Consider the following 27,122-nt stretch of genomic DNA (forward strand, 5'->3'; position numbering starts at 1 on the left):
TCCCTTAAAAAGTAAACACTAGGAAAATATGGAATTTTAGAGAAAGTTTTGAATATTACTTGCTTTTTACTACAACCTCCTAAATATACTGGGAATTTCTTATAAAACACCAAAAACCTGCTATTAAACAGTGCTTTGTAGCAAAATAACACTAGACAGTAAGGGCAAATTCTTATTAAGTACAAAAAGTAATACATTACAGAATAAGAAAAAACTATGGCTTACTAAATTAGGTAAATACAAGGGATTAGGATGGTATTCTTCTAGAGTAAGCAGTATCTTACTTTTTATTGACACCGATAAAAAAATATGCAAGCATCTCTACAGAATATTTTGTTAAAAAGAGTGACATTTTTTGTTCTTTAAAATAAAAACACCCCCCTAAACAGCATTCCCCATATTGAATTTATGTGAATACAAACACAATGCTAACACTTAACCATGTAATAATTAGTAATCACTATTGATTAGATCATGAAAGTGTCCCAACATTTGTAATAATTATTCATTAATTAATATTTGTATTCTCCAATTCATTACCACTAGACTAACACCCAGAAGAATCTTTTTCACTGTGCAACTTTCACAAATGGCACTAAATACATTAGTCATGTTACTTACAAAGAATACATTGTATACAATGTTTCTTTATAGGGCCTAGTTTACTCAAAGTAGTTATTGTTTAACATTTATGTTTCAGACTAAAAGTACCCTGCAGAATGTGAGAACAGGATCCAGACTTCAAGTCACAGAGCTGTACTTTGGGGCTTTTGGTACCAACTGTAAACAAGAGAAACAAAAGACAGCTGAAAAAATACCATAATTTGAAAGAACAACAATCTTAGCAGTAACAAAGAAGTAGAAGAAAATTTTAGTGGCTTAACTGTTCATCTAGTGAGAGTAACAAACTCTGTAACATTTACATTTTTATTGCAAGTAAATTTACTATCTAACAAGTAACATGTAGAAACTGGAGGCAAACAAGACAGTACTCATACAACTTAAGAATTAAAAATACTGTCTCATCAACACCATTCAACCAACTGAAATGTTTTTTTCAACAATGTCTTTTTTATGAAGACTGAAATTATTTAAGAATGTCAGGAGGAGAAAAAGTTATGAATATTACTTGCTTTTTACTATAACCTCCTAAATACAGGGAATTTCTTAAAAAAAGTGCACATACCTGCTACTAAACAGTGCTTTGTAGCAACTGGAGACATGTGATGGCTATAGACTGTTCCCTCAAAGTGAAATACATCTGCAATCTGATAATAGAAAGATTAAATTAATCGGACTGTAAATATGTTATCAGAATGGAAATCCTCACAATTAAGTATTTTTCGAGTCACAGCTACAAATAAAGCTAATACAAATACTACTATTTGCACACTAACAATAAGTCCCCTAGTTAGAAATCCAATCATGCAAACATTGCTAAATAAGAAAGTTTGCTTACAACACTAGACAACTATGCCAGAGCTGGGAGGAGACCCAGAAGAAAGTCCAAGGAAACTGGCTGATCAGAAACATGAATTCAGAGGGTTTATGGATTATCACAAATTAAAAGTAAGCAAAGAAAAAAGAACAAAAAAGAAAGCTGCACTATGGAGAAAAAGTCAACAAGGAGGTACTCAGCCTAGATCTAAAAGCCTCTTGTCAATGCACAAGCCTTGCATGCTAACTTACATTCCTAGAAATAATTTATATTTATAAAAACAAACAAAAAAAACCCACACAATTAGTCACTTTGTGTTAAAAATTAATGAAATATTATATTGGCTTTAATAATCAGTACAATGAATTTCAGGTATCATTGCTTTTGTTGTCTAAGTCTAAAATACTGTATAGGAAAAAACTAATCTTCACACTATGTTTTTTGCGTTTAGTGGAAGAACAGGTCAATCAATTACCTTCATGTGAACATTGTGTCTTGTAAGTGATGCTCACAAAACCACCTGGAAGATGAACTGAACTGTGCATTTAGGAGATTTAGTGACTGCAAACATATCTTTACACCTCACAAAAAAAAAGTCTGTCATCCTAGGAACATAACTTATACTTTTTTAATTTTTCATTCTTTCACTGTGCATTGAAACAACATTCAAATAGCACCAGTGTAAATCCATTAATACTGGAGATCCATTAATATATGAATACTGGAAGCAAAGTAAACTGCTCCGCAAAATTCATTGTTCAACAGTTAGGTGTTAGGATTAACGAGTCAACCTAAAAGCCTACAAAAACTATGATCTTTAATAAAGTCAGTTACATTGGTTAGCATTTTCTTAGTGGTTTCTCTCATTCTCCACCAATTTTTAGAAAAAGTATCTGTAGTGTTTACAACAGAATTTTGGACTTAATGATCCAGTAAGTTCATTTCAACCCCATGTGACTGTTGTTCTCCACATAAAACACTTTGTCCTCTTTATTTCTAAATGTCAAGAAGATCAGTCCTTCAAAAGCAGTATTTGTACCTCAGTTACTTAAAATAATTAGCCCTGCTGTATGCTGCTGTTGCTACACAACACAACTAAATAAACTGGAGAGGAGAAGAGGACGAGAGGGGAAGAAGGGGAGAGCAATCCCAGAGAATGAGCTACACCTTCTGACCAGCGGACAAATTTATGTAGCATAAATAAACTAGCTGTACTCCTGTTCACAGCAAAAACAGAAAAGAACTGTCCCAAGGGCTCCATGCTCCCATACAGTTTAAGAACTCAGGTCTTCAGAAACAGGCAGCTACACAGCAATGAATGTGTGAATGCCAGAACCATGCCACCCTGATGCTGTACCCACAGTTCCAACTGTCTGTTTTTCATCCTTCTAAATGCTCACACTCCTGTCGAGCTCTGGGTGAACTGCAGATATGAAATGAGTGACATGTATAAAAAGAAGACTGAAGTAGCAGAAATTCTTACTTGTAAAGTATTAGTATCCCAAATTTTCAAGGTTTTATCAAATGAGCTGGATGTAAACATGCCAGTATCATGAGGATACCACTGGACTGTCTCCACACTGAATCTATGTACATCAGGATGGCTCCTAAAATGAAGTAAAAGATTCCAGTTGGTTCGCGTTTTGGTAATTCACTTACTATACCCAAGTTTTCAAGGCAAACTAGTTATTTTGGTATCTCAAATTTCAATCAACCAGTGTAAATTGGCTAACAGAGTCCTTATTTCAGCAATGTAGGGATCGTTTACCTTTTCAAAATATGCTATCCGTAGCATCCCTCAAAGTAAGATACTCAGTCTAAGGCATAAAAGGCATTAATGTATTTTGAAAATTTTCAATTCTTATGCTTAAAAATCTAATGTTTAATGTTAGGGCAGAATACTACAAACATCCCACTACTACATCCCTCTGGCTTAGAGCCATATCCACTGAAAAAGAAGATCACATAAATAGTTCAAAAAATTCATGATTATTAGCTAATAATTACAGCTAAACAGTTATTGGAAATTCAGGTATACTAAAGTCACCAGACAGCAGTAGATTAAGTTACTGAGAGTTAATTTTTTTTTTGCATTCATAAATATAAAAGGAGGAATGATATGAAACTTTCAACTCAACAATGCTTAGTAACAAAACGTAATCTAATTAATAATACATTAGCAGTGCTGGGAAGAAGGGCCACCAGAGCCAATCTTTTTACAGCTCCAGGATATGATTCAAACAGACAGACTCTGAACAGGACAGGCAGTTCCACATACCTGCTAGGCCACTCATATCTGAGCTGCATCCACATGGATTCAGCTTCAGGGCCCAATACCATGCTCCCAGCTTCAGAAGCATCACACTGTTGTAGGTTAACCCTGGTAGCTAAGCACCAACAGAACTGCTTGCTCAGTCACTCACTCTCCCCAAGTGGGATGGGAGAGAGAATTGGAAGGGTAAAATGACAAAACTCGTTGGTTGAGATAAGAGGCAGTCTAGTAACTCAAAAGAAAGAAACAACTAAAGAAAAACAACAATAAAAAATGAGTAGCACAAAAGCAATTGCTCACCGCAAACCGGCTGATGAACAGACAGTCCCTAGGTAACAGCAGCCCCTGGAAAACTGCTCCCCCACAGCTGCCCCAAGCCCGCATGAGTTTATATGATATGGAATACCCCTTTGGTCAGCTCAAATCAAGAGTGCAGGCTGCATTCCCTCCCAGCCTCTCATCCAGCCCCAGCCTATTCACCAAGGGAGCACAGTGAAAAACAGTGCAAAAACACGTGCAAAAGCAGTCCAACTGGCTCTTTCTGGAGCTATTGAAGGGCTCACAGGATTTCTTCACCCCAACTCTTATCTGTACATTGTTCCTTCAAGTCTCCTGGCCTCCAAAGTGACAACTATTGCCGGGGTATCATTGTGTAAATACAGATCCAGATCTTCTGTATAGATCTGGCACTACACCTAAGCTGATAAACATTTCTGTTTATTTAGGTTGCTAGAAAGCACAGAAGGTATCTGAATGTCTTTAAATAGAGTCAGCCTGAAGCCAACACTGACAATACTAAGAACTATTGAGCAACTATTGAACATAGTTCAATAACTCCTCATTGGTTATCTCTAAGCCGTAACCCTAAAACGGCCTTTTACCTTGTGCTTAGTCTACTCTGATTTTGGGCACCTATTTTAGAGGGAACCAGGGTAAATATCTTCAGTACCTGTAATGCCAGGAAGTTAAGCCTGACTCAGTGTGAACTTACTTCTGCAGAAGCATTTGTATACATCATGCAGAAAAATACCAATTCACTGTGCAGGAGGAAAAAAAAAAAAAAAAAAAAAAAAGAATAAATTTGTGGAACTAATTATGCTGGTGCAGTAAATACAAGTGTACAGCCCTGGACGGCGTTCAGTACTGCACCAAAACAGTCGGTTCTCCCATATTCCCTCTTGAGTAGCTCTGCAGAAATCATCTCTGTCTGGCCAGGCTTAGTCATGGCCATGTGCCATTCCACTTGGCTTCACATCTCAAGGCATTGTAAGTTTCTAGTTCATTCTAAATGCAGTATTTTTGCCCATTACTCAGGATATCCCAACCTTTGCTACAAAAGAAAAATACAGAAATAATTCTACAGATGGTAATGTCACTGTCATTCATCTTGGATAGGTTTCAAACCTATACAAACTATGTATTATCTAGAAGCTGGTATTGTTCAGTTGCTCTCAAGTGTCAGTTTTTGCGACATCAGATTACCAATTCTACAAAAACAGGTAAAAGCTTGGTGTGTTGATGCCCAGAAGAACAAGGAAAAATGTAAAAATTTCTTTTCTATTCGAATAGTAGCCCCACATTCTAGATAGGAAACATTGGGTATCTTGCAGTCTACTGTCTGGAATGATCTGCTCTAATGGTCTGAACTACTGGACCCTCAACTAGCCCAGGTCAGAAACTATGAAGAAATAGCTTCAAAGGGCATGTAACGAGAGCTTATTCTTTAAGCAAATTTCATACCAGAGTTGCCTTGTGCCCTGCAAACTTGGAGCACAGACAAATCTTTGCAATACGTAATTATCATATGTTTCAAAGATAGAAGCCAGATAGTCAGATGGGAAGTATTTCTCACTGGTAATTATAAATTCATTTATGATGTCATGAAGTCTGCATGAATGGTATTCTAGTATCTGAAGCTGTATCTGTAGCTAATTAGCTACAGCAAGTACTTAAGACATAGCAGGAAGCTACATGAATACTTGAAATAAATAATTTGAGGCAAAAACCCTGCTATGGTTACTTTAAGAAATAATAACAACAACAACACCATCATTTTGAACACTGTGCTACATACACTTGGATTTGCTACTATGATTCAAACTTCTGTACAAGTGATGAGAAATAAAAGACAAATCTACCCAAATAAACACCTGCTCAAGAAACAGACTGCCAACTTGCTAAACTCATAAACATAATTTTAAAGTATGGAACACTTCAACGTACCAGACTGAGAAGTAAACAATGGCTTGATTTTAGCACAGATTTGTATTTCTTTTTTGCTGTTTGTTATCAGCACACATTTCTTCAGTTTGCTGTTTTTCAAAATTTATTTCAGTTCTGGGATTCGGGGATATATAGTCATTACTTGTTCTTAATTACAGTTTTAATTTATTTTGTTTAAGAAGTCCCAGACATCAACACTTACCAAATACAGCTTACTTGCAGTAGATTCTGTTCCTACCCATTTGTTTTGATGTAAGTTCTACAAGTCGTTTTTCTTTCTTTCTTATGGTCCAATATACCAATCCGGGACTCTGTATCTGTTACAAATATTTTCCACTCTTGCTGATCTATTCATGAAGCTCTTAGACCTCAACTAATCTGAAGACTAGAGAAAAATAAGGGAAAAAATGTAGCTACTGATTTTTTTTTTATTTTTTTATTTTTTTACAGAGTTGGATAGATCTTGTTGTTACACTCAGATAAAGTTCTAACCTATGGGAAAACCTTAATATCTATGCACAAGGAAGAAACAGTTTTTGCTAGTGGACAAAGCCAATAATGGACAAATTTATACTGTCTGCATGGAAGGTCTTAAACCAATAGAAGTTTTGAGTTTTCATACTGATTATACAAGCATTATAGTAGTACCCAGTCTTCAGAACAGTATGTCCGATTTTTGTCAGTAATGCATCTGTCCTCATTCAAACATGTTCTTAAAAAGTTTTGCATTAATTACTACTAGACCTGATGAACTTAAAATAGCTACTTGTAAAGCTGGGAAAAGGGAGAGGGGAAATTTGACACTGTCTCCCATGATATCCTTGTCTCTAAATGGCAGACACATGGACTTGATGGATGGACCACTCAGTAGGTAAAGAATTGGCTGGATGGTCACATCAAAGCATTGGGGTCAATGGCTCAAGGTCCAGGTGGAAATCAGTGATGAGTAGTGTCAGTATTGCATCACTAACTGTCAGAACTGGGATGGGCGCTGTTTAACATCTTTGTTGGTGACATGGACAGTGTGATTGAGTGCACCCTCACCAAGTTTGCCCATGACACCAAGCTGTGTGGTACTGTCAACACACTGGAGGGCAGGGATGCCATCCAGAGGGACCTGGACAAGCCTGAGAGGTGGGCCTGTGCGAACCTCATGAGACCCAACAAGGCCAAGCACAAGGTCCTACATTTGGGCAGGGGCAATCCCAAGCACAGACACAGGCTGGGCAGAGAATGGATAGAGAGCAGCCCTGAGGAGAAGGACCTGGGGGTGCTGGTTGACAAGAAGTTCAACAGAAGCTAGCAATGTGCGCTTGCAGCCCAGAAAGCAAACTGTATCCCAGGCTGCATTAAAAGAAGCATGGCCGGCAGGGCAAGAGAGGTGATTCTCTCCCTCTGCTCTCATCACACCTCACCTGGAGAACCGTGTTCAGCTCTGAGGACAGCACGAGAAGGACACAAGTATTAGAACAAGCCCAGAGGATGCCCCTGAGGATGAGTAAAGGGCTGAAGCACCTCTCCTACAAAGACAGGTTGAGGGAGTTGTGGTTGTTCAACCTGGAGAAGGCTCTGGGGAGACCTTATAGGAACTTTCCAGTACCTAAAGGGGGCTTGCAGGAAAGCTGGCGAGGGAAAATTTGTCAGGGAGTGCAGTGATGGGACGAGGAGTAATAGCTTTACAATAAAAAATAGGGCAGATTTAATTAGATCTAAGGAAGAAATTCTTCACCGTGAATGTGGTGAGGCCCTGGCACAAGTTACCCAGAGAAGCTGTGGATGCCCCATCCCTGGAGGTGCTGTTCAGGGCCAGGCTGGATGGGGCTTTGGGCAACCTGGTCTGGTGGGAGGTGTCCCTGCCCATGGCAGGGGGGCTGGAACTGGGTGGTCTTTAAGGTCATTTCCAACACAAACTATTCTGTGGTTCTAACTAAAACCCACAAATGTATATATATATTTTTTCCAATTAGCTGAACAAGTTAAACAAAGGTTATTTTTCCTTTACTTAAACACATACTTATTCCAAGATGCATATATATTTTTAATGCAAGAAATATTTCTACAACAGTCATGAAGTGATCACCTCATAGCTGATAGCATAATGTCAGCAGATTTTAATATAAACTAGTAAGAAATCTCAGAGGCGAAGAATTGTGACATGGAAGAGGATTTCTTTTTTCTTACTGTTAAAACGTGAGATTGGAGTCCTATCTCTGACTGTGGTCTACATCAATGCAAACCTCTCTACTTTATTTTCCATTTGGCACAATTAACCCTCTCCATTTTAACCTTCAAACTACCAGAGATCTGCTCAAACGGTATCAACAATGAATCAAAGCACATGCGTAGTAGCTCTTAGAATCCAAATATAATAATAATAATAATAATAATAATAATAATAATAATAATAATAATAATAATAATAATACAACAATCCCAATACTTAGTAAATCACATAAATTGTCACAAAGTTTCTTGCCTTTTTTTCCCTGTATGCCACAAACATAAGCCACAATCTAGTCCTTAAAGATTTCTGGCACTATTTTCTTGTCTTCTATAGCCTAGAAGTAAGAATTCACATTAACCTGTCAATTTAGTGCTAGTCTCTCAACAAATATCACTATGAACTTTTACAAGAATTTCTGAGTACATACCTTCCCACAGAACAAACTGCTTTACACGTGTAAGTTGGTTTTCTGCTCAGGTTTTCAAGGTCGTAAACCACAATAACACCATCTGAACCACCTGATAACATGCTGAAAGTGTAAACAAAGTACTGAAGTTACATGTATGATCTCAATTTGATCAATACAAGTTCAGAAATAAAATAACTTGGTATTACCAAAAGACAGTGAACTGCTTAAAAGCATTTTTACTAAACTGAAGCATATACTTACTATCTTCCCTCAACAGGCTCAATATCAAGGCTGTTAATACCATTTCCATGTATTCTTTCCACATCTCTATCTTTATTTAATTCCAAACTTAGAACCCTTAAAAAAAAAAAAAAAAGAAAACAGAGATGAACAATAAGAACAACAGATCTTTAAAACGTTGCTATGTAGTTATAAACAGCTTAAATCATATTTTCACTCCTCCTCAATGCATCTAACCCATTCCCATCTTTTTTTCTTTTTTCCCCAAAATTAGACTTGCAGACACAATACTGCAATACAGACACAATGCTGGAAATAAGACTTGAAAATCTGACAGAAAAAGTATGTGTTGTTTGGAAGGTAAGATGGAAGTATGTACGTAAAACAGGCTCAAAGGAATACTGAAGCTGCACTTGGGGTCAATATATGAAGCATAAAAACAGGAATGTAGTTTAACAATACAACATGGGGGTAAACATTATGAAGTATTTGTCACAGCTGCAACAAGTATTAGTTACTTAGAAGCTTCATTATGCCCCATCACTCCTCCTTGAAACTACGGACACCTAGTGGACAGATTCGTTTAGTTTAACAAATTACAGTATTTCCTGTCACGGCACAATCTTTGTGCGTTATGTTTTCCACAACAACAAATAAGAAATATGCTCTCCACAAGGTGAAGCTTCCCTGAAACACCTTGGAGCTGTGATTAGTATTTTCTAACATTTTCTGGGAGAAACTTGAAAATGTTACAGGTAGACCCCTAACAGCGTGCCTACAGACGTGCTTCAGAAGCAGTTAAGTCCTTTAAGCGCTTTTAAAATACAGAAAACAACATAATTATGCTAGATTGTTGGCTTGCACAAGATAGTTAATTAAAAGGTTTCGGGGTCAAGAATTTTAGTGACGTGATGAAACCCCTTCGAGAGATGTTTTAAGGCACGTGACTGCTACACGTTAGATGGCAGTTACACACGTCAACTGCTGAAGACTATAAAAGGTCTCTTTCAAAACCAAAATGAAATCTTTTAGGGAGAAAATAATAACAAACAAGTCAGGTAAAGGGTCGTTTGAGTAACGTGAATCTGCAGGCTGCGCTTCCTTCTCAGCGCTGCACGGTGAGGGGAGGAACGCAGCCTTCCTGTCGCGACACACAGAGGGGCAAATCCCTGCCGGGCTTCACCAGCACACCCGCCAGCCCTGCTCCCTGACCAAACTTTATCGCGACAGTCGCAGGAGCCCCGCCGAGCCCCTCCGCTCCGCCCCGCCACCGCTCCTCCGCCGGCCCCAGCGCCAGGCAGGCGGGGGCCCCGCCGCCAACCCCGCGGGCAGCGCCGGGCTCCCGGCGGCCTCCCCGGGCCCGGCCCCGGCTCCCCCGGGCCCCGCTACCTGCGGGTGGCCTCGGCGCGGCGCAGCCGCAGCGGCTCGTCCAGCCCGGCCTGGCGGCCCGACAGGAACCCCAACATGGCGCCCCCGCCGCGACGCCCACCGCCCCCCCGCCATCTTGCGCCCGGGGTTGGCCGGCCCCCGCCAATGGCGAGCGGCGTTGCTGGCATGCCGGCTCCAGGGGCGGGGAGCGGCGCCGGGGCCGGTTGGTGACCGTTAACGGGCCGTTGGGGGCCGTTAAGCGGCCGGCCCGCCATGAGCAGGGCTCGTCAGGCGCTGCGGGCTCTGCGCCTGCGGCTGTTCGGGCCCGGCAAGGAGCTGGCGGGCACCGACCAGTTCGGCAACAAGTACTACCGCGTGCCCGAGCACGAGTCCCGCGCAGGTAGGCAGGGCACGGCGGGGCAGGGGGCGCAGCCCCTTATCCAGGGGGTGCGGAGCGCGGCCGCCTGCCTGCAGTGGGGAGCTGGGCAGCAGCGGGCTCTTCTCGGTACTTCTGGGCTCTTCTGAAGCGCGCTCCTGCGTGTGTGCTCGCTGCGCGTCTGAGGAAGGGCGGTTTTCTCCGTTTCTGTGTTTGGGGAGCTGAGGTGTGTGTATAGCACGTCCTCACAGCGGTCTCAACGCTTAGCGCTGCGCAACTCTGCGTAACGTACTGCAGGTGTCACCCCTGAAGCCGTGAGTGTACATGCCACAATGTTTGTCAGTTATGTCCCTGCACAGGCTTATTTATCTGCTTGCTGTACTCCATATATTTTACATGATCTATTCAACCAGAACGCCCCAAGGCTGTGGAGACTCATTCTGTGTGATACTCTTCAGGGTAAAAGCAGAGGAGTAGAAGCAGAAGATTTGAGGCTGTGAAGTCACTGAAGTCAGTGCCCTTCCTGAAATGCAGGGGGTAGGGAGGAGGGCACATGTCATCCCTCCAGATACATGTAATGTCTTCTCGAGTAATGGTGCCTTCCAAGAAGTTCCCTGACTTGTTTTGCTGTACGGCTTCTTGAAGAACTGGCAGTGACTTAAAGCAGGTCTGCTTGAACAAGTGTTTGGGAAGATGATATGAATGCCCTTTTGTCAGCAATGATTCCTCTGGCTTAATACATCGTAACAATCCCAGGCTTCCTGTGTCTTGCTTTTGGTCTTCTCACTACTGGGTCTAGTTGTGACTTTGAGGAGCATACAAAAGTATTTTAAGGAAAGCAGTCTATATTCTGCACAGCTTTGTATTAAGATTTAGAGGGCTTCATAGATCCCAGGTGGATGTTCACAAGCAAAAATCTTCTCTTACTAAGAAAGCGTTCATCGTTATGCTGAAGGGAAGGAGAGCCAAAAAAGAACTCATGAATATCAGAGGGGTAGATACAGAGTTTACTGCTACCAAAAGGGAGAGATCTCTTCTCCCTGTTTTCTTTATCACTGATGCTAACTTTTCACTGTTATTTATTTGACCTTTCTGCAGAAAACTTTAATAGAAAAATGATTTAAAATGAGTTGATGAAGAATAAGCTGCAGGCTAAAGCTGGCACGGAAGAGATAATGAAGACGATGAGCTGTTAGATAGGGTAAGGTTATACAAGTTGTCTTGAAACAAAATCAAGAGCTATCATCTTTACAGTCTTACCATACAAACATATTTACCATGTTTACTTAAGTCTTCCTCGACTTTCTGTTAGAAAGTTTGCTGTTAAGCTCTTTCCTACTTCCCATGACCAAACCCAGTTAAATGGGTATTGCTCGAGAGAAATCAGGAATTTTTAAAAAATATTAAAAAAAACAGGCAAGGAATAAATGTCTGGCAAGGGGCTAATGTTTTATTCACTCTTCCCATGCTTCTCTTCTATTTTTAGAATGAAAGTAAGGGAAGGGTTATAATTTTACTCTACAACCTGAAATTTGGATTACTCAAAAGTAATACTACATCTTTCATAAATGTCTTAAGTCACAAACAGACAGTTCTCTCCTTTTGTCCTTTTGATGTAACTACAATACAGGAGAGTGCACATGGAAAATATTACTAGAAGTCTAGGTGAAAATATTTTTGATAATTGTTTTATTTTTATCTTACTGATGAATGCTTACAGGGCACTAATTTTAATGTTAATCTAAAAAAATGTTAATCTAAAAAAATCCCTGATCAGCAGCAGGATGAAAGAATTCTGAATGAAGTAAGCAAGAATTCCCTGCTCAAAGAAGTGATGGAACTTTTTCATGAATGCGTTTAAACTTTGCTTTATGTTCTGTTGATCTGTTTATATTATGCTAATTGATGGAACTCATTGTTAAAATCAGACACACTTGACCCATATACTTGAGTATATGGGTTATAACAACTATTAAGGAAGGAGGAAATAAGTAGAATGAAAACAGTATGCTTTAAGAAAATGGCCTTCAATACATTCAGAAACAAACAAAAAAAGCATATAGTGGAGTTGTTGAAGACTTCTGAGAACATGATTCTACACAAATGACAAATTATCTGTAATACAGCATGTAAGATATTAATGTTATACATTTCAGTTCCACGTTCTTTTAATTCGGGTACCAATTTTCTCTGTCTGTGTCCAACTTGTAGGCCGGTATCCATTTTACTCACAAAACAAACTGAGTCAGGGGGTATTTGTTATTACTATCACTTCTTTTAAGATTTCATCTTCCTTGAGCTTAGCCTCTTGCACCAGTCTAAATACAAATTGCTTTGTATTCTTTGAATGTAGGAGATTTTATATCCCTTAAACTTCCCCAACTGACGGAGACTTATTTCTGCAGTAATTTCTTCTTAACTGCTGTGGATAAAGATCCTACTCATTTTTCAATTATGCTGGTCTTGCCTCATGATGGTGTTATCTTGGGGCTGAGGCTGTTAGTGATTTTTTCACTACCACTCCATTTCCTCTATGAAAGTGGTAACAGGTATTTACAGCAACTGCCTTGGTTATTGTAGAAAGACTCGGTTGTTGTCTACAGGTTCCATTGTGAGATCCCTTCAGCGTGTCTGTGCCGTGCTGTTGAGTTTTAGCCCCAACAGGTGGCTCTGTACCATGCAGCTGCTCTCTCATTCTCCCCTGACTGTATGGGGAAGAGAATCAGAAAGGTAATGGTGTGAGAACTCATAGGCTGACACAAAGACGGCTTACTAGGTAAAGCAAGGTCTACATGCGCAAGCAATACAGAATGGGGAATTCGGTCATTACTTCCCATCAGCAGCCAGGTGTTTGGTCACTCCAAGGAAAGCAGGGCTTGTCTTACATTATGGTTTCTTGGGAAGACAAACGACACCACTTCAAATTCCCCTCCTTCCTTTTTTAACTGCAGTTTTTACTGCTGATCACAGCACCACACAGTGTGGGACATCCCTCTGGCCAGCCTGGGCCCGCTGTCCTGGCCGTGTCCCCTCCCAGCTCCTGGGGCACCCCCAGCCTCCTCGCTGGCAGGGCAGCACAAGGAGCTGAAACGTCCTGGGCTCTGTGCAAGCACGGCTCTGCAACAGCTCGAACATTGGTGTGTTATCACCACTATTTCTATCAAATGTCCAAAACACAGCATCAGACAAGCCTCTAGGAAGAAAATTAACTCTATCCCAGACAAAACCAGGACACCTGCTTTTTTGTGCTCCAGATTTGGAAAGACTAAATAGCTCAAGCACAGTGCTAGGCCTAATGTGCTCTATGCCTTTGTACAGTACCTGACCAAATAAGCTCTTCTAGAAGGAGAGTGCAAAACAGACAGCTGCTGCTTTCTCTTTAGTTTCTTAGTTTCTTTAGTTTCTTTAGTCTCCTGGGTCCCAGACCTGGACTTCATTTTAGACAAGCAGAGAGATTCTACCTTAAACTGGAAGTGAGGATGGACCGTTTGTAGTAGTATCTATCAGTCTAAAAGCTAGCTGCCGACTTTCTTTTGGCCTGTGCTGATGTCTCATGGAAGTTAGAATAGAAATACATGGAGTCTACGATACAAAGAATTTACATTTAGTTTCTTTTGGTTGTTCTCCCTAGACACAGTCCTAGGTCCAGGACTCTCTTGAATCTTGGGGCTCTGTCTACCATTAGTAAGAAGTGGTTGTAGCAGATCAGTGCATCTAAGTACTTGGTGTTGACTTTCTTTGCACCACAGTTCAGATGCAGTGGGACTGAGGGTACATTGTGTAGTATTTTTCAGGGACTTTTATTTTAATGCAGGAAGAAACTCGGCTTCTAAGGAGAGTCCAACCTTCAACACTATGGTGAAGGAGGTTTGTTTTGAGGAAAAAACAACTCTCTTTTTAATAACATTATATAGATGTTTTTTTGCCTTTTTTTTTTTTTTATTTAAGAAGATTACCCTTAAGTTGATGACAATGATTAAGTATTACAACTGCATTGTGCTTGTCATGAGATGAGCATCCAGCATACATAACTCATTAACTCTGACTGTTCAGATGCCAGTCCTGAAAGCAGATACAATAGAAGCTGGGAGTAGACAACTGGGTAGTGGTGATGGATGACTCATTTTGGTATTTCAGACAAGTATTTCACTAAAAAGACTAAATTTATCAATGTAATGCATTTATTTTTCTTACTATATAACACACTGCCATGGCATTGCTACATGATGAATTGTTTTTGCTGCAGAACATGGAGTGATTGTTAAAATGTTCATATATATTAATTATGAAACAAATTCTTCAGTTTATATTGACAACATTTTTTTTGTAGGAAATAACCAACTCCATTTTCCATTGAAAAAGTTAATAGAGACTTTCTGCATTTTTATTAATAAACTGCTATAAAGAGTCACTGAATATTTAAGATTGGGTATAATATTTTTTATCTTCTCTAAAGGCTGATTAATGACCAGTTTATATTTAACCTTTTTGTGTCATCTGTTGTAAGGACTAGTAGTTAAAATGAACATTCCATAAAATAACAGCCATGTGCAAGTTTTTGTAAGAACAGTCGATTAGCAACAAGAGGTTAGTTTCTGTAAATGCTTATGTATCAGTGCTAAAGGCACGGATCATTAGTTTTAGAGATCCCTGTAGAAAACAATAGACTAAGATCAAACTTGTTTTGGAGCTGCATTGTGCCAGGAATAGCTGGAAAAAGCCTCAAGTGTACCTAGGTTTTTATGTCTTGCATAAACTGCGCATTAGGGGGCATATGTGACCTAAGCTTGTGATGATCTGAGCTTTGAAGATTGAAGCTGACATACAAGATGATAGAATTTACAAGAATACTGAGAAACTCTAAAACAATAGTGGCAATGTTTCTGTGGGAAACCTTTCTGCATGTGGAATACCCTCTTAACTTCACATTGAAAGTGTTTTTTCTGAGGAATTGTTTTTCACAATAAATCAGAAATGTACAAATAAGAAAGAACTGTACAGGAAAAGAAATAATTGCTCAATTGTGGGAAACATGTAGGATGTCCTGACTTTAATAGAAATATGTACATGTATTTAAAGAAAAACAAACAAACAAAAACATTCTGATGGAATTAAATTAATTTTGTATGACTGTGTTTGTTGCTGCTTGTATTTTTTTCCCATTCTGTTTTAGCTCGTGTTCTGTTGCCTTCCTGTGCATAGAGCAGAATTTCTACCTTTTATTTTTAAGAAGTTTTCTATCAAATAAATCTGCTGCTGGAGGCTAGATTGAAACATTCCTGTAATGTTTTGTAATGAACAGGACGGAGTGGAAAGAACAATGTCTCATCTCTAAAGCTTGTCTTCTGAGGTTAGAGCTAATGCTTTTCTTTTGAATATTATGTTTCTTGCTAACAGAAATGAAGTCTGGGGAAGAGGCAGAAATTGATTTCTTATGGTACAAAGCATTTGCAAACTGATTATTGAATATTACTGGTGTACATCCAAAAAGAAGTTCTTTAAGCTAATTTTTAAAGTCTGGTAGAAAGTTACAGTTTTGTCCAGATGGTGGCAACCATTGTTTCAGAAACAACCTTTATTGGAAACTCATGGAATGGAGCTTTCCATTGAGACTGCATATCAGAAACCTAGCTCTAAAATAATTGTGTTTATGCGTATTTGTACAGAAATAAAACTTGCATTGCAGACTGCCAGCTTCTAGGACAGTAATTCTGGAATGACAGAATAGCTTTTCAGTCTGGGTGATACATTCTGCTGCAAAGCAATTACATTGTGAAGAGCTTACTGCAGATTATAAAAGCATTAATATTTGAAAAACAGTGCTTGGGTGCAGTGATATGTTTTTCTGTCAGCTGCCAGAAGTGAATTGACAACAGGCATGGTATGTTAATCTTGCCGACTTGAAAACCACAAATAGCAATAAGTAGTCGTATGCACAAGCAATAACTTGGCTGGGTTGGATCTCTGGTATGTACACTGATATTTTACTGAGATGCTGATTTAGTTGAATATGCTTGCCAGTGTTTAGTTTTATATGCTGAACATTTGTTACTTTTAATTTTTCTGGTTTTGGTTTGAGAGGCTGTTTTCATACTTGCAGAGTGTGTGTTGTTTTTTGTTGGTTTGTTTGTTTGGCCAGAAGTAAAAATGCGTTTTAAATTTTCTTGCGTTAATAACTTTCTCTTTTTATATATAAAGAAACAGTGGAGTATTAGGCAGATAAATGTTTTTAATATCTATAAAAATCTTAGCTGATGTTGTTAGTCACACTGTCTTAAACAGCTGCCACCTGCAGTGTTCTAAAAACAGCCCTTCTGGTGGTTGTTACGAACATGTTTCTCTAGACATATTTTTTCTAAGAGTTAAAATAACTAACTTGTGCTGACTTGTTGAAGTTGCTTGCACTTTGTTTCCCTATTTGTATAATTCAAAGTAGCATGACTCACCACTACATCACTCCACTCGCTGTAAGTTAGCACAGGTGAGCCTGTTCTGAGTCCAAAGTGTCAGGAAAAGGCAGCTGTCCCAAGAATAGGAGGACAGCTTTTGTTGCTTTCCTGTGAAAAAGTCAGCAGCCTTGCCCATGTTTCATCCTTGGAAAATGATCACTATAGAGATATCAGTCTGTTGCAAACATGATCATCATATCCATCATGATTGTCATCATATTATCTTAACCACTTTATGGCTATTATGGCTAGTGTCTGTCACTTCTAGATTAACGGGGGGAAAAAGAAAAAAGAGAATTTGACTTACTTTTCTTGTTGAAGAAAGAGGGGGAAAAAAAAAAGGTAACATAAGAAAAATCACTCTGTATAAAGCTCTGGGGTTTGAAATTGTATTAGTAAACTACAGAACAGGTCTAATGTACAGCAGAGACTTAAGTGTATCTAGCTGGTGTAGGAAACGTTTCTCTAATATCCCTGTTTAATTTTATTACTTACATGAATCTGAGTGAACGAAATTGTAAATGCTGTCTAAATGCTTTGTTCATTTTGGTAGTCATGTGAGAATTTTTGATGTCCACTTCTGCTGGTAGCTTATTTGGTATATCCAATTATAGGATACAGTGGTTTATTACTGTGAAATAAGACTAGGAAGAAAATTAGAACATTTTAAAAGTGGAGGGGCTATATTATTTTTTAAAAAGGAAAAGAGAGAATAGAAAGAGTAAAGAGCTGAAGAAGAGATTGCAGATGAGAAATCACAGTAAAAGAGAGGTTAAATAAAAGGAGCTGAGGAAGGCTGGCATGCTACCCTGTGGGCCACTGTAACCTTTTCAGTTTCTCCTGAAGAATAGAGAAGGTGGTAAGGAATTAGGTTTGACTTCTGCTTTGTACAATAAGTTTTTTGTATTCTTTATAGATCATCAAAATACCAAATAAAGTTTCTGTCATAAGAGGCTTGATAGTTTTAAGGTCAGATTTACAGAGATACAAATGGCTTTACATTGAGGGGAGGGAAGAATCATTTTCATGTTCTGCCTCTGGGTACAGGAGTTGCATAATGAAGAAAAAAGACTTAAAAATGAGCATGACAGGCTGAAGAAATGGAAACAATGAAACAGGGAGGTAAAATCTTAACTTCCAGATGTCCTTTGTTTGTGCCCATGTGCATATAAAACATGAGGTGTTACCATTCATCACTTGAAGTGAAGGACTAATGTCACTAGCTTCTTTAGGTGATCTAAAAGGGAATCAAGAGGAACTGCAGTCAGTATGAGATTTGAGTCTGGTCAGGAAAAGTCAAAGAATGGATGAATTGTGGCAGGTGTTGACTAATGCTGTCGGAGTTTGAATATGCCACGAGCCTTGGAACTCATGAAGCATGCGGACCTACTGACATTATGTACCTGGAAGAGGTCTCATATTGAACTTGTGTTAGGGCAGAGATGGAGGAAGAAAAGATGGCCCACCAATCTACTATCAGAGAGGTAGAATGATAACATCATACAGGAGAGTGACCACTGCAGATTTCAATTTCGGTGTTGAAAGCAAGTCATATTGGGTCACTGTTACTCAGAAAGACTGTGAAAATGTGTGTCAGTGAGAATGGCATCACCTCAGCCAAAATGTTTTTGATTGTTATGGTTAATATAGAGAATGGGGTAGTACAGTTATATAAGGGTCTTTGCTTCCATATGGTCAGTATTTGGATAGGGGTGTTGTTTTGAAGTGTATTGGAAGAAAATGCCGGTTTGGCAAATAGGTGCTTCTGCATCTAGTCTGCCTACTTTGCCTTAATTTTTATTCCAACCTTGCAGTTGAACTTCCTGTAATGTAGCATTTCCAAGCAACGTAGTTTTATAAACATCTAGATGTGTGTAGATTTTCCATACCCTCAGTGGTAGCTGCTTATTTCCATCAGTCATTTATTTGCTTCTTTGTAAGAAGATGGCAAAAAGGTTCAGGACATAAATTGAGGCTTACCTTCCAGTGACATGGAATAATTGTTTCTTTTCCACTGAGGAATCTTAAATTACAATGATCTAATGAGGCAGCCTGGAGTAACAGAATATTCCTAGTGCTTCTTAGTCTCATAGTCCTGTCTGCTCCTTTTTCACCCTCACCCATAACTAGTATTTGTGTTTTTCCTCCTTTTTGATTAGCGTTTAAAAGTTACAGTTGAGAATGGTGAAATTAACAGTTGTAACAGGAAGAAATGGAGATAATTCATATCAATTGCTACTTCCTATTTTCTTGTATTGAAAATTACATGCATCTTCTACAACATCCCTTTCTGGTCAGAAATATTACTTATCATGTTTTGTTTTCTGAATCAAGATGCACCATCCCAAAGGCTGATTGCAGTCAAGGTGTAGTTACCACTGAAGCAGGGGAGGAGTTCATTCAGGAGCATTGTCCGTGTTGTATTAGTATAAAGGTTAAATCATGTAGACTGATAATTATCACTGCACTGTTAAATGAGCTAAACTGTGAGTATAGTTTCTCCCAAAGAGTGATCACAAGAAGGAACTGAACATCTTTTTCATTTAGTGTCTTCAGTACAATAAACTGATGTTCAGGGAAGACTTCGTTTTGTAGTCTGTCATCTGCTTTAGCTACTGTAATGGAGACTTAATGATTAGGAGTTGGATAGGAGGGATATAAAGTTCCCAGTCATGCCGAGTGGCAGAATCTGTGACTTCCTGTAGGATTGCAGGCAGTTATTTGAAGCAGATGCATCAAGTAGCAGGGTACTAAAGAAATACTTGTTTTGCTCCTGTGACCAAACTGATCACAAAAGATTTTTTTTTAAGAAGACATTTGGAAGGCACAGCTCACAGTAGCGTTGTGTGTGGGGAAGAAAACACACAATTTAAAAAGAATTTAAAATTTATTTGCAATTTAAAAGGACTTCAAGGATAGTTGTATAAGGTGAGCCATGTTATTGGTAGTTTTTTTGGGAGTGTCATGTTATGATTTTGTTTGCCTGATCCATGGAAAACCACCTCTGTTTAGGTTATGTTGCATCAGATACTGGTGGTGCCTTAGGATGGTCCTTGCTGCTACTTTTTCAGGCCAGCATGGGCCCAGGGCCCAGTGAGTTTTGCCAGCTTAATCAGTTTGTATTTAGCATCTTTGCTTGTTGCACTATCAAGAAGCAATCATTCTGTGGTAACAGAAAGGGGGAAAAAAAGTGTGAAGAAGAGCTTCATGCCGTACAAGAGGTGTGGTGGGTTCAGGCTGAGTGTAGGTTTAGAGTTTGTTGTTACCGGGAGACTCAACAAAAGCTGTTCCAATGTTAAGGCTGAAGTAAGTCATGGAATCACAGAATGATTTGGGTTGAAAGGGAGTGTTAAAGGTATCTAGTAAAAACCCCCTGTTTGGTCATTTGATCTTGCCCTCTTGTATGAGGGAAGTCGCACTTTTTCTATGACAGTAGGAAGAAATTGAAATACTGAATTCTGGTTGTCACAGTCATGACACTATTGAAACAACCAAGGATTATTTTAAACTTCAGATGGATTGATATTCCTTAAAACCTTAAAAAAAAAAAAAAAGTACAGAAGTTTGTACTGATGTTAACAACCTCTAACTGTGAAACTGTGAATGTGTCAGTTATAGTGATGAGACCTTCGTAAAAGTGTATAACATATCTTTGTCTATTTTTAGTTAGTCAAGAAATGTAAGTTAATAGAGGAAGACTTGATTATGGCCAAACCCATGTGTCAATCTCTTTTACTACAACAGATTTTTAAAGACGACTTTGAACTTCTCAAAGATAAGAGAAGAAATAGATTCTATTGAAGTGAATGACAAAGATTCTTTTTTTTTTGCAGATTTTCACCTCTCTTTTTGCCATTCTTGCAAAGTAGCTACTGAAAGAGGAGCTCTGCACATAAATGTATTTTTAATTCAATGCATATGGCATGTATTGGGGTTTAAACTGATATAAAACTATAAACTGTAAATACTTGATCTGAGCAATATTCTAGAAACAGTAGATTCTAAAATTTCTGAAAATAAACTGTTAATGGCTCCATTTTGTGAGAAACTATGTGGCTATACTAAAATTAACATTTGGGCTTATTTCCATGATACAGTAAATCTCTGAATAGAAAGCAGAAATTAGTATTTGTGAAAAAAAAAAAATAAAAAAAAGCAGATGGTCTTTTTCCTTTGTCAGGCTGCTTACATTTACTTTCTTATCTTGGCCTCTCCCTCTCCTATTACAAGTGCTTGTGCAGCCTCATGCTTTGTCTGTCATCTGTGTAACCCAGCATGCTTCCTATTTTCAGGAAATGTTGTTACCTGGTCTAGTTCATGGTATGAGCCATACAAATACAACATTGCAAGGCAGTAAAGCACCCAGGGTGGAGACCAAGGCAGGTCTTTCAGTGGTTCTTCTAGTTCAAATGCAAGTTGTACAGCTTGCCAATTCACATTCACAATGGAACAGTTCTGGTAGTTCTAAAGGATCAAGTCTGCACTGTTCATTGTTGCCTATCTGTAAAAGCAGAGATTTGCAAGGTACTGTTTTTCTTAGCTCATGTTTGTAAGAGCATTGTGAACTTTGTTTTGTACACTAAGATAACAGTGGCAAATCTATTAATTAAAGATTGTATAATAATGATAAAGGAATCAAAGGTTCCTTTCAAGGTTCAAAAATCAAAGGTTCTAGAAATAAGTTATAGTTATAGTCTTACCTGGCTAGGATTATTATTATTAATTTTTTTTTTTTAATTCAGCATAGTAGTTCTGTATCTCTGTAAGAATTCATTTAGTATGAACAAATATCTGTTTCATCTAACAGCATTTATTTGGTATTGTAATGTGGATATTTTCTCCTTTAAAAAATAAAATAGTTTTCTTAGTCCACTCCTAATTTGAGAACCAAGAATACAGCAGTAGTGATTTTTTTAATAAGCAAATCATGATGTTGCTTCAGTGTGATGCACCAAGATTTCCTAGGTTGTTGTTGAAATAATTGTGAGAAAATGTCAGTTTATGAGATGGGCTGTTTTTGTGAAATTTCTGTCTTCTCAGATAAAATACATGTCATGTAAGCGATTTCTGAGCCAGAGCTGGAAAATGGGCACCTCCTGTTTTTGGATCTGACCCAGATATGCAGCAGTAGGGGATGAAGTCCAAAAAATTGGAGCCACGCTCTCTAGTTGAACCTGAAGGTGAAGTGAGATTGTTTTGGCAGATTTGCATAATAGACTGATGGTGCTGAAAGGGACAAATCTTGTTCTTTCTTTACCCTCTCTCCCTCAAGCTGGCTGTAGCACTTGTGAGACATGTTGCGGAGCCAGTTTAACTCAGTGTTTTTCTAGGCTTTTTGTTTAGTGTTAGAAAAAAGCATCAATCTTTTTTTTTTTTTTTTTTTTAATGAAAAAAGTGGTAGTATTTGCTAGAGTAGGAAAGTATAGTGTGATTTGTTTTGGTTGAAGGTGAATGGCAGGTATATTAAACATTTTTATGGTCCTGGAAGAAGCCATTTTAGCACTCTCACCAAAAGAGATTGCCGAATTGAGGGGTTTTAACAAAGTTTCTATGAAGATTCTGTCAGTGGAATTTCTATGAATTCTGTACTTCCCTTCAGGTGTACCGTGGGTTTACGTGGTCTGTGCAGGTCCTGTGTGGTGGCAAAGTAATGCTTCTGAGGAGCTCCTCCTGATGGTTCTAGGATAGGGCTTTCTTCTGATCTGGGGAAGGAGGAAAGGATGCCCAACCTATTCTGAGGTCAAATTAATTCTTAGACTTTTGCAACAGCCACAGCATTTCCAAGTGTGATTACCAGTGCTCTGAAACAGGAAGACAGGCAGTCTCTATTTTGTGCAAAAGGGCTGTTCAGCACAGCCCGTAACTCTGACCTGATCTCTTCTATGTCCTAGTTGTTGTGTATTTAGTATTTTGCTTTGCTCTGGTTGAGACAGCTGGTGAGCAAACAGTTCAAATAAGGAATGAACGAGTCGCCCAAGCACCTGAGTCAGTTGCATCTACCGTGTGTACAGGCAGAGAAAGACCTTCAACCAGCAACACATCCTGAGCTCTCTTCTGAGTGACAGCTGTGCACTTGGCTGTCTGGCTGGCTTTTATGAATAGTGACTTTGTTTATGTCTCTAAGCTTTGTCTGAGTGTATCTACATACGTGTGGTAAGCTTTGTTTGAAAAGCCATCATCAAAATATCTTTAACAATTTGCAAATGCATTGCTACAAGTACATCAGAAAATGTGACTTCTAATATGAATTACTATCTTGGGACCCAAAAAAGGCTCTGGATTGAGTTTTGTCACATGGTTGCATAGCTGTAAATATTACTAGTTTTTATTACTAGTTTACCATTTATCACAACTGGTATACCTTTGGGATAGGGACAGGGAAGGGGCAAAACCCCATGTTATACTATGCAAGGGAAGATGGAATTACCTAAGATACTTTTCCGTTTGATGTCCACATCTAAAGAGTGATCTAAGTTTTCACCCTGGAGGTCTGCTGCTATGAAAACCTTACTGCAGTGGATCATGGACTTTACCATGAAGATCAGTAGGAAGACATAGCTGCACTTACCTGAATTTATGTCCCACCTGAATTTATGTCTAACCTTTTCACCCTCTCAAATGAGAAGAATGAATCAGATGGCGGGTGAAGATGGAAACTGTCAAGGAGTGATGCTGTTCCTTAGGAGACCTTCAGCCTCTTTTGATGGAATAAATGTTATTCTGAATGTTTTTTCCTCTCTAAGCATTTTTAAAATCATCTGCAACTAGAAAAAGTTGATTGGAATTACTCTGGCTTAAAAATTTGGAATAACATGATGTTTAAGTGCATGTTAATTGATTGTTTCAGACTCTGCTTGCCAACATCATGCACTTCTACTTACCTTGCAGGCTAAATACATCCAGTAATCTCTGGCTTGTGGAGATTTTTTCCAGCTTGGTCACTGCTCTTTAAAAGGAGATGTAGTAGTATGCTGACACAAAACTACAATACCTCTGGTAGCTGAGACAAAAGAGCTGGTGATTTAAAATATCCACTAAAAAATCTACTTGTAGACTCTGACCACGGTTGAGCTGAAAGGGATTGTGTTTCCTTCCTCAAGTGTTCTTGTATCCCTGTAAATGCATCATTCTGGGTACAAAGAGTTCATGAAGGAAATCTTCCTATAGTGGGGAGAAATGGCATAACTTGAACGAGTATTGCAACTAACTAAATGCATATGGGAAGTTAAGTGGAACTGAATTGTGTGAGCTAGAAGAAATGAAGCTGGTAATTGTGGCACAGTGGAAGTCAAATTTTGCACAATGCTTTGTTCTGTTCAGATGTATACAGCACAAATGCAGGCACTCTGTATAGAGGGATGAGAAGAAGACCTTCTTACCTTCTTTTCATTTAAATGTTGTTTTTGTTTAGTTGGCCAGCGTAGCCTGAAACCAGGGGTGGCCTCACTGGCTGTTTTCCTGGCTGGGTAAGCAGAATAGACTTATTAAAAAGTCTAGACAAAACATTGCAAGGCATTACATAATACTAAAATTACAGCTGCCAGGTCATATGTTCTGTATATTGATCAGGTGTGGATTTATATAGGCAGCTAAGTGGATTATAGACATCTTTACTGTTAACACTGACATTGCTCAGTGTAATGCAGTGCGATTGAGTACTGGTCATTGTTTTTGGCAACCCTGTTTTACTGTGACTACCTCTATATATCTCCCTTCAAGTATTAATGAAGTAAGAAAATCTCAAATATGCTATTTCTTCCTTACTGCAATTTCATTATCTATAGTGAGCTGTTTTGTTTCTTGTTCTATTAAACACTAAACCGAAGTGTCTCATTTTTTTGAAACTGGAAGAACCCAAAAGAACCACATTAGGAGCAAAAATAAGTTGTTTCTGCATGGAATTTGTATTGTAAATATATTTGTAAATACATTGAAAATATATTTGTTTATAGACAGTTTTTTCAAATTGCTGACCTTATAGCAGGAGAACACTGCTATAGAACTACTTCAGTATTTTCTGTATCACTGGCCAGAGTGCAAGAGGTGTCTGTAGTTTTTTATCTCGCTGGCTATTGCTGCACTATTTTTCCCATCCAAGTAGTTTACATTTTTTTTACAGGTTTTTGCTTGTGAGTGTATTATGCTTATGAACTACAAACGGTGCCTTGCCTCTGAGTGTCTGCTTACCTGTTGAGACAGAAAGATAGTCTTCTTCGGAAAACTTTGAAGATGATTCGTAAGGAAAGACACTTAAAACAAATGTGGATGGAAATGGCAAAATTTTAGCAAGTGTTTAACACACTCGTAGCCTGAATAACTGAAATTCTTGTTTTAGATTTCATGGCAAAGTAGAATGTATAGGAAAATTTTGAAATTAGTTTGTTGATATTGAAAGATAAATTCAGTTTGTCTGATACAGACTGGTCTGTGATAAGAGTCTACCTGGCTTAGGCTACAGAAAGACAACAGGAGAAGGGACAGGTTGCAGAGGAGTTTGAAAACTCCTCATATCCTGGGTGGAAAATAGAGATCCTGTGGAGGGCCTAGAGATAAAATTGAAGTGCTCGCAGTTTCTGAGTAGAAAAGCAATCTTTGCAGCAGTATTATAAATTCATGAGTAGGATAGAATGCATATGCCAAGTCAGGAGAAAATGGTGTTGTAGTAATTGAGCCTGGATGACAGATTTAGCAGTGTGGAAAATCAGGAAAGTTTTGCTGAAAAAATCTTTTGCAGAAAGAAATGGTAAGTTTGAGATATGTCCCAAGTGTCGAGATGAGAGCTCCAATTCTAAAATAATACCAGTAAAAAAAAGAAGGAGAGTGATGGCATTTTTCGTAGTGATTGTGGGGAAAGGAACGAGAATTAAGATCTGGTTTTAATATAAAGATCAGACATCTATTTGGAGTTGGAGAGAGATCTTAAGGCAGAAGGAGGTACATCTTGATGTTCTTAGAAGAGAATAATTTGTGTTTGTGTATGAGATGGGAGACACCCAACAGTAAACTTTAACAGCTATGGAAAGGTGCTCAGCAGTAACTTGTATCAGAAATCAGCTCTGAAAGAGATCGGTGATACGCTTTAGCATTTTGTGCTATGCAATATTTGTCTGAAGGGTGTTTGTGTTACAAAGATGGCAGTGTATTCAGAGATGAAATACAGCAAGAGAAGAGGGGAACAAGGAGTTCCCTATTGCCAGGAGGCAGTAGCCTTTTAAGTACTGCAAAATAATTATTAGTTATGTGTCTCTGAGAGCAGCTGTTAGACCAATTGCCACAAATCCTGTAGTGCATTGGAGCTTTCTAGCTCATCTTGCTCAAAATGCTGACACAACAGAAAGATCTGGAAGCCAATGAGGTAGCATAAGAGAGGCAAATGTAACCACGGCAAGAAAAATGTCTTGTTTTGTGTGTGTGTTTTTTGTTGTTTTTTTTTTTTTTTTTTTTTCAAATGAGTGCACTCCAGATAAGGCTTTCAAGGCTATCAAAAATTAGTTATATTTATTATTTCTGAGTAACATGATTATTTGCATCACTTTGCAAATGGTGCAACAGTTCTGGAACACAAGCTTTTACAGCAGTTTTACATGCACATTAATATACTGAGAACTAGGTTTGAGAGACTGTAGAATGACCATATATGCTATTAAGAGATGAACCTTGTGGGTAGTGAACCTATTGGGGTAGTGTATAGTGGAGTATATTATATGGAGTATATATATAGTGGAGTATATTATATTATATAGTGCATATATTATATGCAGTATTACCTTTATCTAAGGTAATCTGACATCATCTAAGCAATGCTTAAAAAAAAATCTAGAAATGGTTTAGTTTGTGCCTGAAGGATAAAATAAGCATTTCCATTCACTTTCTTAATTTCACTAAGGCTCTACACTACTGCTAATATGACAATTTTTCTCTAAGGATCCAACAGCTGATGGAAGCACCCAGTTTCTTCTTTCTCATTGGTAATGGAAAAGGAGAGGCCACTGAAAGAAATAGATGCAGAAAGAAGATGAAAATACAAGCATATATGAACCTAGCTGTCTTTGGAAGGACCAGATATTTTTTCACAAAATCATAGAACCATAGAATGGTTTGAGTTGGAAGAGACCATACAGAT

The 27,122-nt window shown here is 38.6% G+C and overlaps 2 protein-coding genes across 4 annotated transcripts in view; one reads left to right on the plus strand and one right to left on the minus strand.

Annotated features, from left to right (window-relative positions):
- Positions 1 to 10,272, minus strand: part of ERCC8 (ERCC excision repair 8, CSA ubiquitin ligase complex subunit) — a gene marked incomplete at its 5' end in the record, with an annotated part of 33,564 nt that extends 23,292 nt beyond the window's left edge. The window contains 6 exons of one of the 3 annotated variants that reach the window (XM_084304637.1): positions 712 to 780; positions 1,187 to 1,268; positions 2,922 to 3,045; positions 8,585 to 8,686; positions 8,828 to 8,923; positions 10,196 to 10,272. In XM_084304637.1, coding sequence (XP_084160763.1) covers positions 712 to 780; positions 1,187 to 1,268; positions 2,922 to 3,045; positions 8,585 to 8,686; positions 8,828 to 8,923; positions 10,196 to 10,272 — 550 coding nt within the window. Of the gene's footprint in view, positions 1 to 711; positions 781 to 1,186; positions 1,269 to 2,921; positions 3,046 to 6,135; positions 6,319 to 8,584; positions 8,687 to 8,827; positions 8,924 to 10,195 lie in introns of those variants that run through there. The other 2 variants (XM_084304638.1, XM_084304639.1) reach the window with 2 other exon arrangements.
- Positions 10,273 to 10,368: 96 nt separating this feature from the next.
- NDUFAF2 (NADH:ubiquinone oxidoreductase complex assembly factor 2) overlaps positions 10,369 to 27,122 on the plus strand; it is a 57,337-nt gene continuing 40,583 nt past the window's right edge. The window contains exon 1 of the mRNA XM_084305210.1: positions 10,369 to 10,574. Within this exon, the coding sequence (XP_084161336.1) occupies positions 10,448 to 10,574 (127 nt within the window). The 5' untranslated portion in view covers positions 10,369 to 10,447. The remainder of the gene's footprint in view (positions 10,575 to 27,122) is intronic.

Source organism: Netta rufina (genome assembly GCF_964035555.1).
Source record: "Netta rufina genome assembly, chromosome: Z".
Classification (NCBI taxonomy): domain Eukaryota; kingdom Metazoa; phylum Chordata; class Aves; order Anseriformes; family Anatidae; genus Netta; species Netta rufina.